Source organism: Cryptomeria japonica, chromosome 11 (assembly GCF_030272615.1).
Source record: "Cryptomeria japonica chromosome 11, Sugi_1.0, whole genome shotgun sequence".
NCBI classification, from domain to species: Eukaryota; Viridiplantae; Streptophyta; class Pinopsida; order Cupressales; family Cupressaceae; genus Cryptomeria; species Cryptomeria japonica.
Genome location: NC_081415.1, coordinates 552,208,518 through 552,225,022, shown reverse-complemented (window position 1 = coordinate 552,225,022; position 16,505 = coordinate 552,208,518). Strand labels below are relative to the sequence as shown.

The 16,505-nt window shown below is 32.9% G+C and overlaps 1 protein-coding gene across 1 annotated transcript; it reads right to left on the bottom strand.

Annotated features, from left to right (window-relative positions):
* Nucleotides 1-5,346: 5,346 nt before the first annotated feature.
* LOC131050277 (uncharacterized) lies at nucleotides 5,347-12,015 on the bottom strand. Its single transcript, XM_057984479.2, has 6 exons — nucleotides 11,265-12,015; nucleotides 9,380-9,507; nucleotides 9,175-9,278; nucleotides 6,590-6,677; nucleotides 6,308-6,369; nucleotides 5,347-6,019 (listed from the first exon to the last, which is right to left on the bottom strand). The coding sequence occupies exons 1-6, from the start codon at nucleotides 11,375-11,377 to the stop codon at nucleotides 5,867-5,869; spliced, it is 648 nt and encodes a 215-aa protein (XP_057840462.1). The 5' UTR covers nucleotides 11,378-12,015; the 3' UTR covers nucleotides 5,347-5,866.
* Nucleotides 12,016-16,505: the final 4,490 nt, after the last annotated feature.

Below are 16,505 nucleotides of genomic sequence, written 5' to 3'. Positions count from 1 at the left end.
TCATTAAGTCTTTCTGATAGAAAATTTTTAAGGTAATCATGAACTACCTTACTTTGGATGATCGTTATACTAGGGTGTATGGTCGTCACTTTGTTATTTTGAATCATTTCCGCTATGGTGTGAAGATGTCTTTCCCTTTCTATCTCATGTCAACTCTTAGGGTTAATTTTAGTGACCACCGCAAGAACCTTTCCAAGTTTCCCATCTTGCACGAAGGCCTGCTGGTCCTTATTGATGCCCATTTCCGTGCTCTTCTCCCCCCTTGATGATTATATCCACATTGTTTCTGAGAATGATGAGATTAGTGCGGGTGACTCTGATAAAATGAAGCCTCTAGGTTTGGGTCTGAAGAGAATTCCCCTCCCTTGAAAAAACCTAAAATTGAAATACTCTCGAGTTCAAAACCTAAGGTGAGGAAGGGTATCAAAGGGAAAAGGAACATTGTTATGTCACCCTCCTCTACTTCTGCTGAGAATGGATCCCCCTCTTCTAGCGAGAAGGTAGAAGATGGTAAGGACCCTCAAGGCCCTAATGTCCTGGCCCCTCCTTCTTCCTAGAAGGAGACCTGTAATGTGGGTGAGGTTGGTATTGAAGACCTTCATCCCAAAAGTGATGAGCTTAACGATAAGAGGGAGGATTATGATAATGTGTTGGGCATGGCTCGTGAACATGCTATTGACACTTTCAGCATGTTCAAATGGTTGTTCCATGAACGTAAAGAGATAAGGATCAACCAAAGAGCCCTGGGAAGAAAAATGGAAGCGATCCCTACTAGTTCTACTCAAGGTAATCAGAATAATGAAGGGAATTGGACTAAGGCTGAGAAGAAGTTGGTTATAGATTGCATCAAGAAGACGTGTGAAGGGTTTGATCAGCTGAAGAAAAGGTTGGAGGATCACATTACCCGTGTTGAGGAAGGCTATAACAAGATCCAAGACACCCTCAAAACTATTATGGTAATGTGTTGGGCATGGCTCGTGAACATGCTATTGACACTTTCAGCATGTTCAAATGGTTGTTCCATGAACGTAAAGAGATAAGGATCAACCAAAGAGCCCTGGGAAGAAAAATGGAAGCGATCCCTACCGGTTCTACTCAAGGTAATCAGAATAATGAAGGGAATTGGACTGAGGCTAAGAAGAAGTTGGTTAGAGATTGCATCAAGAAGACGTGTGAAGGGTTTGATCAGCTGAAGAAAAGGTTGGAGGATCACATTACCCGTGTTGAGGAAGGCTATAACAAGATCCAAGACACCCTCAAAACTATTATGGTAAGCAGTCACAAAATTGTCAAACAATCTACAGTGGTTATGAATACTATGGTGAATAGTTTGGAACACCCGTATAGGGTTGTTGTTATTATTGGGGATGATGTTGAGGCGGCACAAGGTGGAGAAGGACCCTGCAAAAGGACCCATGGGAATATGAAGAAAAAGGCGGCTATTCAGAATGTGGATTGCAAAGCTATGAAGACTGTTGTTGATACAATGAATGCCCTTGAGGGTGAGGTTGTTGAGACCCTCAAAAGCCTTATGTAACTAGGTTTTTGTTGTTTTTTGTTTTTTGATTGCTGGCTCTGTTTGTGTCTGGGTTTGGTCTCCTTGTTGTCTTTTTGTGCCCAGTTGGGCTTTTGTTGTCTCTTTGGTTGTTGTTTCTTATGTTTATACATGCAGCCCATTTTGTTTTGGATGTTTATATCTGATTCTATACCTCTTAGAATCATTTTGTAAAGGGTTTTGGGGCCCCTTCAAAACCTATTTTTGTCTTAATCCAAAACAACCTAAGAGCATCATATCACAAGTTTTACATGAAGAAGCCCTTACAAAAAAAACTCCACAAAGAAGAGGGGCTAAGTATACATTATCAATATATAAAATTAATTACAATACATTCACTTTCATTCCCCTCTTTGCCTCCAACATGGCAACAGTCATGTACTTGTGAACAACCTCCTTATACATCCCACCTATCCTTGTTCCTCCAAAATAAATCTACATTCAGTTTTTCCTACTTAATTCTACATACAAAAAGTTGTTTATATAGAATGACAAGGACTTCAAAACCACCAAACAAGGCATCCAAAGGAGGCTCTTCATTCCAAACATCCCCAACCCTTGGATTACTTCCATAAAAGTCAAAAAGGAAATTGATTCTCTTCAGTACTCTCTCCAACTTGGGTGCCCAAACATGAAAATAAATAATGGAATACCAAGACACATGTTGCCTCTTCCAAACGCCCACTCATTTGGCCACTTCTTATGTCATTAATTATCTCATTCTAGCCATCCACGTGGAAAAATCATATTAAATGATTGTGTTCACAACCCACCTTTATCACTCCTAGTAGAACTCATCACGACTTATGAATGCATTACAACCAACAATGAGAACAAAATATTAACAAAAAAAATCTTTCCAATACACCCTAAGTGCCTTAAAACACTTTCAAAAGATGTTGTGACCATATCATAAGATAGCACCTTAATCCTAAAACATATAAATATTGATTCAAGACATATGATAAAGTAAATTAATCCCTCTTATTGATTCAAGATTTATTACTTGCAAAAATTAAAGTTGATCAAGGCTACATTTTGTTCTAGTAAAACTTAATGTAACAAGAAATCTTGTTTTGACATCATTATTCTTCAATTATTTTTCTCTTTTTGCTTTGAAAGTGAGAAAATAATGGTGAACTAATACTCCATGCCAACATCAAATCAACAAACAACCAATTGATCAATTCCAATAGTCTAATTGTGGCATTGATTATCAAGTCACAAGAAACTTGAATTCCATGTGAATCTTTATTCAATAATTAAAAATGAATTATTTCATGTTTTTTTGGTGTGTATTTACTTCACATTCTAAATAACTTTATAAAAATATAAATGATATTCTTAAAAATAAAATATAAATACAATTTACATCTAAGGTAATATTCTAATTAGTTTCTAATGTAATAACTTATGATATTGTATATCAATGTTCTCTTATAAAAAAATAGATCGCTTTTCATTTAGAACTATAAAAATTAGATCACCTTTATTAACAATAATATGAATGCAATTCTTCTAACCTAATAAATCATATAATCATCAGCACCCTCACAATTCTTCTTAAAACCCAAGTTAGGTAAAGGCAACGCAAGTGATAGTACTTTTTGAAGAAACAAAAGCTATATTGTTTCAATTAAAAATGTTAAGACAAAAACAATTACAACATATGAAAAATATAAGAAAAAAACAATTAAAACGTATCTATTAAAAAACCTCGAGTTCATGGAAGAGATGTAGAGGATAAGAATGTTGTAGCAAATGAAAAAGACAAACTAGAGTTAAGAGGTATAGTGATGAGATCACCCTCATAATTAATGGTCCGACTTATGCATACAAGAGTTTGAGAAGAAAGCAATTAAAGCAAATCTATTAAAACTGAATTTATGGAATAGATGTAGCAGACAAGAACGTGTATGGGCATTAAGAAGAATACAAATTTCTGTTTTCCTTGTGACATTTATAGTAAGAATGATGTTACTCCTATTTGTCTTGTTATTCTGGTAAGGAAGATGACACTTTTATACACCAAATCTATGGAAAGGAGACAATTTTTTAACTTCAAGCATACTCACCTCACTGTTCATCACAAAAATCTTTTATATTAAAAGCATTGGCTAAGTGTCTTAAAAAAATATTGAATGACTATCATTTTAATCATGAAAAAGAGTAGACTTCTTATATAATAAATATTGACCAAATATCATAGAGAGACTACATTTATCTTTACAAGTTGACAAAAAGATCTCATCAAGAGTACCTCAAACGATAAATAAAATAAAAATAATAAAGCATTTCAAAACAACTATAATGAACCTTAAACAAGGAAATAAAATGAAGGTGGGGAAGGTGAACCTTAAATAAAAGGGCCTTTTTCTTACTAAAAAACATACTACCTATGCATTGAATCTCAAAAATATTGAAAAGAAAAGAAATTGCTAATATCTTGAAGAATAAATTGATGTCTGTAAATGAACAAATACGATCCTCAAAAAGGTGGTATGTACATGATGAAACTTATCAAATATATATGATAGTATTTACTAAAAAATATTACCAATTTTTTTTTCTTCAATCAAGTCAACGATTATGTGGATAAATGTCTATCCTTAGCAGAGCTACCATTATATGGTTTTTAATTAACTCAAAAAAATGGACACAGTCAAACTAATATGATTTAGTTGCTTCTAGATTTGATTGTGTAACATTTTTTAACATCATCAGGATGTTTGGAGAATGACATAACTATCTTATCTTCTGACATTCTCCAAATATCCTGATGATAGATCATGAAGTGTGATCCGAAACATTGATGATAAAAAAAAAATTACACAATCGAATCCAGAAGCAACTAAATGATATTAGCATGAATTGTAAAAATCTGATAACAACAATCAAACTTACTTTATCACAATATCCTACCAAGGCAGACACATAAATCTGCACAAAGAAAAGTACATAACTGATGATATCATTATAAACAGCCCAAAAACACAGAGGTCTGAGTCTTATTATGAACTCGTATGAATGACTGAGCATGAACCAACGAGGAAAATAAAAAAGATTATCTGCAGCAAGAAGTTTTTGTATAACATGTAGTTTTCCTAATCCTGTTTACAAAAACAACCAATTGTGTTATAGTATACCTGATTTTTGCCAGCTTAGAAAGCAAATTGTATGTCCATATTCTAAAACTAATAAATGATTCTTAAATTTGCATTGAATTTCAACATACAACATTCTCAAAAAAAAGATGCACTCAAATAATAGAAACCCCTAGTAGACATGCTTGTGCAAGGTCGGTTATATAACATGTTTTTCCCATGTTGAAGAACAGATCAAATCTGACAAACAACTTCAAAACACATTTACATAATAGGAAAATGTGAAATGGCAAGCCTCTTTTCAGTAAAGAATGCTCTGTAATGAAATCTGGAGGATGCACGAGTAAAACTGAAAAGTCCCAACCCTAATATAGCCTGTCAAGATTGTCAACTGGAACACTTAAGAAATTTTCCCAGATTTTCCAGAAATCGTTATTTTTATAGCATGCCCACCTAGAAAGCATTAAGAATTCACAGGAAGAAAGAAAATAACTTGAACCTAAAGCACAGGACAAATAACTGAAACAAACCTCAGAAAATGATCCCCTAGAATCCTTGTTTCTAATAAAACAAACTACAATTATATAGCATGTTTGTTACATCTTCATTATTTTACTCTTATGATCTTAATGCATACCAGTTGAATAACAAGGCAGACAAAATTTATAATAAATGGGCCAACTTGAATATAGAGGAATGACGATGGACAAAATTTAGAATATATAGGCCCAACTTGAATAATGTGGAATAAAGATGAATGCCACTGAATCAAAGAAATTTATTTTTCTTGACCAGAATTCACCATAGGAGCATTTTAATATATAATCCATAACAGTGCTAATGAAACAGAAATAGTAAAGCACATTCTAAAAGACCAAGCAGAACCCTCTCATTGCTAGTTTGCCTAAAACATCTGTAGCCTACAACCACTGACAGCAAATTACCATGGAGAAAACATGCCTCTATTTGCTTCAGGATTTGCAAATGGCAGCTACGATACTCAGAACTAGGTTTTAGCTCCATTTAGCTATTTGCAGAAGAACCTGCAACCAGCTCTTACTGGCTTGATCTCACTTAGTGGACGACAACAAAACTGGATATGATCTACCTCAGATGTTTCCTCGCATGGGGGACAATATTTCAGAACAAACAAAGTAATATAAACTCAGCCATAGGTCACTATATATGCTGCTTCCTTAAGGTACCATCACATGAAATCTTCTTCCAACTCCTGAAGAGACTTGCTCCCTGATGCAATATCCTTATTAGAGGTCATTTTCTCTGCAACCATAAGTCCTTTGTAGCTTCTTATTTCTGCCTGCTTCTCTTTTTCAAGACGTTCCAACTCCTCACGCCGTTTCTGCAAGAATAAAACCCATTAAGAGTGACTGAATTTTAATTTGATGCATTGAAGGATTTGCCCAAATTTACATTAACTACCATCAAACGAACGAATTCACTGTCACCAACCTCGTGTACGTGATTAAAAATCACACACAATTTTTACAATGCACTATTTAATGTTAAAATTTCCAGATACTTCTTTGGGATAAAACTGAAAACACAAGGTCCAACAGTTACCTATGTTCATCTCCTTTTCTCCAAATTATAATGAAGAAATGTGTTAATTATAAAAAGAAAAGCAAACCTTTTCCCTAAGCTGAACTTTTCTCTCTGCTCTTTCTGCAGCATTCATAGCTTCTCGTTCAGCTACAAAAATAAGTAAACAAATTTTTTAATTAAATAAACCCAACAAAAACCATTGACAGAGGTGAATTTGGGGGAATGCAATTTAATCCATCTTCTTCTCATATGAGACCCCTTTTTATACAGATATAATTTGTAGAGAAACTTAAATCATATAAAGTGGCATCAATGGAAAATCTAACCATAACGTCCTGTACATGGTAGCATGACCAAATAAACAAACCTTTCAAGTCAGGCTTCCGCTCAACTTTTGTTTTATTCAAACGATTCACAATTTCATTGATACGCTTCTCAACTCTGACAGTTCTGACCTGAATGTGTCAAGAAAAAGATGATTCATGTCAAGATTAAACCTGAATTAACCTTTTAGTGTTATGCCACCATAAACAAACACAACTTGCCATAGCCCATGCTTCAAGCATATTAGAAACATGGCAGCACTTCCAAACTAGAAAATAATTGCCAATCTCACATACATAAACTACACGTGGAGAATTACAATAAATAAGAGACTACAAACAATTATTCATAGGGTCCTCAATATAGTCTAACAAAGGACAAAAGAGAAACATCTATAAAAACAAGTTTCCACAGATTTCAAGATGTACAAGAGATTGTCTTTAAAAAACGGAAAACACAATTGGCAGGCATCAGTTTTCCTATTGGAATTCTTGACTCAAAAATCACAATGGAGATTCATTCAGACTATTTGGAAGGAGATGACTAATACTTTTAAGTTGATTTCCTATCTTAGTTGAGTACTTCCTCTGTGGACAACATATATCCTCAATTCTAATTTGGAGAATGGTGTGGGTTTGTACATGCAATAACTTTAGTTAAAACACCATTAGTCAGTCTTAGCTTGCTCAGTTCCTAACAACAGCAAGATTACATCTTTTGGGTATGAATTTGGAGGCTCGCAACTGTTTGAGGAAATATCCTACTCTGGGCAGCGAAGTTGATATGTGGTCAAAGAAAGAGTTTGGGAAGACGAATCAGACACTCTATCTCTATTGCACAATAATCTTTTTGCAGCAAGGTTGCTTGGGTGCACAGGTTAGGAAGCACCCAGTGACAACCCCCAAAAATTAGGTATGCATGTGTGACAGAGTGGAGATAGTATATATACATATGGTACTAACACCCCAAAGCATGGATACAATGTTATATTAAATTTGAAACATCAAAATTGAACACTGAAATTTGAAAGAGAAGATCATCACAGGACTTACTAGATCACATATATCATATCGTATTTATGCAAACAAATATACTGAAATATGTCACAAGCCAATCACAAACTAATATCCAAATTGTTCAACTACTATTTGCTAATATATGTGCATTAAAACTCTCAGTTAGAACTCATCTGTTACTAGATTAAATCTTGGCAATAATGTAATAGCTCGTTCGAATGTAACATAACAATAATATGCTTTAGGTTTTAATGATATGTGTTTAATAACATTGATCTTCTAAAGGGGTATATCTGAAATTGGGTGAAATAAACCACATGTCCCTGGGGCACTTTAGGCTGCATTGGATGCAGATTTGGGTGCAGCCAGAATTTGGTAGATAACTGCATCCCAACAATACTTATTTGTAGGCTTGGTATACCTAGTGTGGAAGGGGACTCTAGATTGTGATTCTTATCATTTGCTTGAATGGAGATGCCTCCTTCACTCAGGATTCAGATTGCATTTTTTATTTTGTGGTATAGAATAGATCCCTCTATCTCCATCTGTATCGAAAAAGCCTCACTACCTATTATTCATTCGTATGATATGGGAAAACTTAAGGCACTAGCAGCTTAGTACCTTCACTATTACAATATTGTTGCAAGCATGATAAGCAGGATTAACAGGTCTTAGATCAGATGACCAAGAAAATGGGACACCTCAGAGTTTGACTGCACAGAAAGGAAATGGCTCTTAATATGGATTCAACAAGTAGTCCAAGAGTATGTAAAGATAGGAAAGAAAAGAGCATCAACTGTGGCTCTTAGTACCTTCAAGCAACTTGTATGGCATAAGGAACCAAGATTAAGTAGTAGGCAACTATCCAACAAACACCCTTTCATAGTAAACTCATCCCATCTTCAAGAAAGACCATACTCATACCCCAAACTTTCCTGTATGTAAATCAATCATCTCAGATGTTACATTCCACATTTGATAATGACAGAAGCCAGGATCTGGGCATGGCAGCAAAACTCTTTTGTTGGGATTGTCTCCGCAAGCCAAAAGATAAAAGATTATTTTTATTAGATTCATGCCAAAAAAGGATTAAATAGCAAGTTGGTAGATAAAATTGCAATTAAATTGTATTTTTTGCCATATTTTGGTGCTTTGGGATCCATGCTCAAGTACAGAGAAAAAACAGCAATCCAGTTCAGATCAGATTGCCAAACCTACCAACTGCAGATTACTTGCAAGTCACCACAATTTTTTTCTCCATTACCATTCAGTGACTAGTGAAAAAAAGTCAATATCAAAGAGACACATAGAATGATGTTATGATTAATATATGGATAAATATAAAAGCCTTGTAAGGGCAGACATCCTCTCAGCTAAAACCCACAAATACATAAGTGCTTGCAGGGTGAGATCAACTAGGAGATTCAAAAGTACAGCCAAGATTTGTTAACATTCAAAACATGGCACAAGATGACAAAGAATACTATAGCAAATAACAAGGAGAACTAACATGCTTTTGTTAACTTTCTTAAAGCAAGGAAACAACATCACTCCAAAACAATGCAAGATTTCAAGGCAACCAAAGGGTTCAAAGATAGTAGAAGTTACTTACATTCTTGGGGTTATGGAAGCCAACTTGTCCAACATCCATGGATGCAGTTTTCCGTAAATTGGACCAAGGAGTATACACAACATCAAGATTGTTGGTTTTATTTCCTGCAGAAAAATGTAATTTAAAGCTTATAAATGCAAGAAATGGAAGAATTAATTTTAGGTATAGAGCTCTAACATAAAAGAAAACCAAAACACACGCATGCCTTGGATGGAGTTTGCCTTCACTAGTTGTGCACAATCTTCCAGAAGTGGTTCTGTGATATCATCTATTGTCTGACCCTTGTGCATTCTCACATATACGTGTGCTGAAGAAAGCTTATCCACATGGAACCTGCAGAGAGGCATCCAGGATATAAATTTTCAAATAAATCAAATAAAAACAAATGTCATTCCTCTACATAAGCCTAGATCATGCATTCAAAAACACTAATAACAATTAATATATAACAGGACCTTTGTATTTGGACATTGTTTACATGGTTCTATATAACTGTGATAAAAGCAATCATACTTACACATCTATTACAGCTTGGAAATGACCTAGAAAACAACTCGCTGATTGACATTTTTATCTAAACCATATGCCTTGGGATTGATTTATAGTATTCCTCAGATAAATTTGTATCTATATATTACACCTGATAGAGCTTCCCAATACAGCTTCTTTCCAATGGAAAATTCTTTCTAGATTTACTCTACAACCCCACCTCATCAGACACAAATGACCAATTTTGAAATTTCTAGGGGACTTTCTGCATGAGAAAGGAATATTTTGAAGGTAAATATGATAGTGTTTGCGGTTTGAAATCAAATAAATATTACACAAAATGAGAAATAACTAATAAGTGCTTGAAATTGGATCCTTTAAAGAAATTAGTGCTTAAGTGAGGACGTCTAGCTCAGGAACAATATGAAACTCTGCGGAAGATTTCCTAAGAAAATTGGGAATTGGAAAGAAAAGTTATTTTAGGTAGCAAAACTTCTACAAAATCTTAGAAATAGTATCGGGGGCTTTTAGAAATTTCCTAAAATTCAAAATAGTTACAAATGCTTCTTGGGATATTGGACTTGGAAAAGTTTCTCAAAAGTTCAAGGCCCTCTTAAGAAGAGTTTAGGGCAGGGAGACATTCTAAAATCTTCAAAACAGCTTCTAGGATTCAGAGACCAAATTCTTATTGAATTGACCTGGCATAAATATTACTACTAGTCTTGCTCAATGATTATATGGCCCATTATCATATAGGGTACAAAAAAGCAAGGCTCGGTGTGAGATATGGATTAGTTTTGATGGCAAAGATGACCCTTAGACAAAGCTCCCTAGAAAAAAAAGCACTATGAATACTAAAGTGGAATTAGCATCCCCCCACCTGTGCCAGAAAAATCAGAAGATCAATTTTAACATGTTTTCAATCCTTAATAAGTTATCCTGCCATGCTTGCTTCAGAGTCGAACCTTTAAAAAAATCCCAAAGCACTAGCCCTTACCAAACAAGGGCACGCCCACTAATTCTGAAACTTTTAGGGCCTCTTTCTGGAACTACTATATTTCCATTGACTAGTTAATAGCAAGGATAAGCAATGTGTTCAATTCTTTAACCCAATTCTATTTACTTTTCACTCATTCCCATGCAACAGATTTCCCAATTGGTTCTTCAGTTGCTTTCATAACTGGGTTAATAGTATTCAGAATATATAGAATAACATGTCTCGAATAGAAACATACAATTAGGTTTGTGAATAGAACTTTTAGCATCAGATATTTTAAACATATGCAACCAGTGCTTAAACTGAAAACTTACGTGCTATGTGACTAACGCAAGGGTTAATTTCTATTCAACTAAAAAGTATAACCCAAAAACACAAACCATTAAAATGTACATAGAATAACAGTATCCAATACAAAATGATTTTAAGAACAGTATCTAATCCATCACGGTTTTTTAATTAAAAAATACATCGAATACAACATGTTTTGAACCATGATTTAGCATATAGAATACAAAATGGTTTTAGCCATGATTTAACAGAACAAGCGTGGTTTATAAAAGAGAACTGGAAATAACATATAAAAGAAAGAAATATAGCATACCAAATATCCTCGGGGATGCCATATTTGATGAGCTCTTCATTTTCATGTTTGTCAAGACCCATGTAAATGGTGTAATCCCCTGCCTCGGGCCTGGCCTTGAAATAGAACACCATCTTGATTGACTTTGCTACAGAAAGAGAAAATAAAACAAATCCACCTGGAGAATGAATTCAAATATCTTCTCACACCCAAATTGGTATTCTTCCGCGGAATTTATAGGAGACCCAGATGAGAATTGGATGCCACCGGGCTGATTCTGGCCTTCACAATTTGTGGGCTGAGAGGGATTTAGCCCAAAAAATATATATTCCGATTCATAAAGCTTAATCCGAATAATAGGTTCAGGTCCTATCTCGCTCAAGGGTCAAAGAAGACAAATACTACAGCTTATTCTAATCCTCTGGAATCCGAGCGGCTACGTTCATTAGGAGAGAATACTTCGCGAATCCAGAGAACAATACAATGTGCAATGCCCGGATTTTGAAAGTTATACATGGAGAAAACTATGAATCAATGGTGAGGATCTGCTCCTACAACTTTGGGGCACGTCGGCGCCGTCAATGCTAATGCAATTCTTATAACCTCCGAAACATTTGATAGATTAATCTTGGTACCAAAATATTTCAAGTTGGTTTAAATCTTGAGAATAGGAAGCATCTTATGAAATGCAAATGCATATGTGAATCTTTGGTACCAAAAGATTACACATCACAGCGAATTTGAGAATATGATGACCATATATTCTCCATGCTTGCAAGGGGGAATACCTTAAAAAGGTCTAGGGTAGGAAATTCAAAAGTATTGATCGGTACAGTACAAATGAGTAGAAAGATACACGAGAAGATTGTGATGTTTCTGCTAGAATTTTAAAACTTTTGATTCCCATTTCATATAGGTTAGGGTTGCATGCAAATATTTCGAAGGGACCCAACTATGGTGTGTTGGTTTACACCTGTAAATAAAATATTCTAAGTGAACATTTGACCATGGGGGAAAGGAGATTTATCTAAATTTTTAGCTAGAATGGTGGGTCACCATGTTTGTTTGGGGGGAGACCAACATTTTGAAGCACATTGTAATTCTAGGGGGAAGAGTTATTTTAATAAAGGATGAGAGGATGAGACTTTAATTGTATCAATTCCTTCATTGATTTCCTTTTAATTATGAAGATACAGAAATAGAAATGTTCAAAGGATATAGAGTTTATTTACTATCATTTTGAAGTTGATTTCTTTGATCTATTAAGATGTAATAAAAAAGTGAGAAATTGGAAATTAGAATTGGATTAGGACATAAGATAAAAGTATTTTAAAAAAACATTATATTTTGAAATAGATCATGTTTATGGATAAGTCTAGAGATGTTTTTCTCTAATATAGTATTAATCAATTTTGAGTTTTATATTTAGGATCAATAAATGTTTGCATTTGTTTGTGTACTTGCATCTAAAAAATGAATGGTGTTTGAGAGGCGCTTTTAAGAGCTTGCTATTGACAAAATAAAGATTATTGACTTTTTTTTAGAGGTATTTAACTTAGCAATTGATGTAATAAGATGGAAACATGTGAAAACAAAGAATGTTGATGTAATTGAACTCAAAATTAATATTGATTTAAGACTAATACCATGAATCAAGGTCTAAATGTGAATGTAAGATGATTTCTATTAATTATTAAAATAATCTAGGAGTGTGTCCTTAAATGCAAGTCCTAAACAAATAATTTAAGATATTTGACACACAAGCTAATGAGTAATAGCTATATTCCTAGAAAATTGACCTATAAAAACAAGATTTTAAAAATGTAAGATCGAAGGACTAAATCACATTAGTAGCCTAGCTTATGGGGATAGAGCTCTATACAATTGGGTCAACCATCTTCTACAATATGCTAAAGTGATGTGTTTAGGATTAAGATCAGTAAGAGCACTAAAAGTGTCAAATTAGGTGCTAAGACCATTCAAAGTGGTGTAAAATGAAAGTGTACGGGTATACACTTTTATTATCTATATTTTTATTACTTTAGTATGTGTATAAATCTATATAAGCTTACAAACCAAAATTGAAATAAACAAGTCATAAAAAGGATATAGATTCTAGAATATGGAATATGAGCCAATTGAAACAGGCATATGCTCCTTTTATTTTTAATATAAAGTGGGCATCTACTAGACCTGTTATACAATGATAGGAAAAGCAACAAATTATGAAAATTATATAAAAATTAGAATGGAATTAGTAATAAAATGCCCCACTCAAATTATCTATAATACAAAAGATTGCCAATAAATTGAGGAAAGTAGATTTATCTAAATTTTTAGATAGAATGGTGGGTCGTCATGTTTGTTTGCAAGGTAACTAGCATTTTGAAGCACATTTTAATTCTAGAGGGGAGAGTAGTTTTAATAAAGGATGAGAGGAACCGATCAAAAATAAATAAAGGATGAGAGGATAAAACTTTAATTATATCATTTATTTGATTAATTTCATTTTAGTTATGGAGATATAGAAATGGAAATGTTGAGGAGGATATAGAGAGTGTATTTGATATTTGTCATATTTTTAAAAAAATGGTTTGTTTGATCTATTAAGATGTAATAAAAAATTAAAAATTTGAATTGGATTAGTAATTAAGGACATGAGATAAAAGTATTACAAAATGTTTAATGCCTCAAATTAGATTGTGTCTATAGACTAGTCTATAGATGTTTTTCTCCCACATAGTATTAACCAATTTTAAATTTTACCTTTAGAATCGATAAACATTTGCATGTGTTTTTGTGCATACATCTAAAAATGGATGGTGTTGAGAGGCACCTTTAGAAGCTTGTTATTGACAAAGAAAAGTTTACTAACTTTTTTATAAGAATTTAACTCAACAATTGATATAATAAGATGGAAACATGTACCAAAAAAAAAGAATGTTGATGTAACTAGACTTATAAATTAATATTTATTTAAGACTAATACTATGAATGATGTTCTAAATGTGAATGTAAAATGATCTCTGTTGAGGATTAAAATAATCTAGGACAATGTCCTTAAAAAAAGTCCCAAACAAATAGCTTAAAATATTGGCACACAAGCTAATGAGTAATAGTTATATTCCAAGAACATTGGCCTAAGAAAACAAGATATTTAAATAAATCACATTAGTAGCCTAGGTCATGGAAATAGAGCCCTATATAATTGGATCAATCATCTTCTACAACATGTCAAAGTGATGGGTTTAGGGTTAAGATCAATAAGAGCACTAAAAGTGTCAAATTAGGTGCTAAGACCATGCATTTAAAGCATTCATGCAATATGGTATAAAATGAAAGTGTACAGGTGCAAGGTATACACTTTTATTATCTATATTTTTCCTGTTGTAGTATGCATGTACAAATCTATATGAGCTTACAAACCAAAATACAAATAAACAGTGATAAAAAGGACATAGATTCCAGCATATGGAATATGAGCCAATTGAAACAAGCATATGCTCCTTTTATTTTTAATATAAAGTGGGCATCTATTGGACCTATTAAATATTGATAGAAAAAAGCAACGGAATTAGTAGTAATATGCCCCACTCAAATTATGAATTTGCCTATAAATTGAGGAGGAAAGAAAATACAAAATGAAATGTAGAAAGTGTGAGTGAAATTTGAGCATGATAGATTAAAAAAATAAGTATAGGATGTGTACTTGGTATATGCTCATATTTGTGTAACTAATATGCCATAGAAATCGATATCCCCACAAAATATTATCTATGATGTCATGATACACAATTAGTGATGGTAATTATGTGTGATCATGAAGTTCCCCTCTATGAAAAAAGTGGTGTACAAAGCTAGCAAATCTTAGAGAACTAGGTTGAGGTGTTATAACTTGTGTTTGATGTACTTATTTTTTATATTTGTCAATAGTTGTTTCATTGTTAGTACTTTAATCATTATCATGACAATGTATAACTAAATATGTATCATTTGTAATTTAAGTACACTCACTTCTAGTATAATATTATTAAGAATTCTAGGGTTCGTCGTAATACAACTACATAGTGCCCATTGTTGTTCACATGCATTTTAAGTTTTCTCTAATTCGCATCATGTTTAATATCTTCATTTTTACCATTGATATTGGAAGTGCTAGATGTAACCTTATGTTTTTTAATAAAACCTATCTGTAAATAAATTAGAATATTTTTGAGAAAAAGTGTGAGAATTTTTTAATCAATATTTTTGTAGACATCTAAAAATGGCTAATGCATTTTTTATATTTTCATGTTATCATCCTCTCACTATTTCCTCTATCTGTATTAATTAAATAGTTATTTAATTAAGCTATTATTTCCTCTCTTCATCTTTAATAATTAAATATTTTTCAAATATTTTATTATTTTATTATTTTATCATTTTCCCTCCACTCTTTAAATAATTTTATTATTTAATTATTTCATCTTTTGGTCCACTATATTAATAAATATTTTTTAAATTATTTCATTAGCTAACACTTTTTTAAAAATTAAATAAATTTCAAATAATTTATTTAATTTTCTTTCCCACCAAAATAAATAAAATTATTATTTTATTTATTTCTTCAACTATGATTTATGGATTTGATCCCTCTTGATTCCTCCACTTCATCAACCCGTGTGCTAATTTTAGGTCCTACCCTATCTTAATTTTATCATCCATTGATATTTTTAATTAATCTCCACCATTAATTAAATGTTAAGTGAAGCATACAAATTTAATCCTCCATTTCACATCTTCCCCTAGCTTAGATCAATATCAAGAGCTAGTATAATCATTATCAAGAGCCTACTTTATTACCAAGAATCCTATCATTTACAAAGTATCAAGTATAAGTGTCAAGTTGTCAACATATCGTTGTGCTATCATGGCTATGTTAATTTGAAGAGCAATGGGCACATTTCATGCATTCAAAAAAATATCAAAGAAACAATTGAGCAAACTAAGGTCTTTGGTATGGTAATATTTTTAATTTAATTTATGGATATTAAGTTTTATTGAGTGAGTGAGAGTGTGCATTTGGATCTTGCATTACATTGTTTCATTTATTTTGATTCACATTTTCATCCTTCACATTTTGGCATGCCCAATGGGACTCGCATCCCTATTTAATATTTATCTCTGAAAATTTTGCTAACCCCATTTTTTATTATCTTTTTTGTAAAACAAAAAAGAGAGACTAACTTTGTAAATATTTGGTGAGTTATGAAGATTTTATTA

Excerpts from the sequence above, each read along its gene's own strand:
- LOC131050277 (XM_057984479.2), bottom strand. The coding sequence starts at position 11,377 with ATGGTGTTCTATTTCAAGGCCAGGCCCGAGGCAGGGGATTACACCATT. Across the intron at positions 9,508-11,264 it reads GGCATCCCCGAGGATATTTG|GTTCCATGTGGATAAGCTTT; the intron begins GTATGCTATATT and ends GCCTCTCTGCAG. Across the intron at positions 6,678-9,174 it reads GCTTCCATAACCCCAAGAAT|GTCAGAACTGTCAGAGTTGA; the intron begins GTAAGTAACTTC and ends TGACACATTCAG.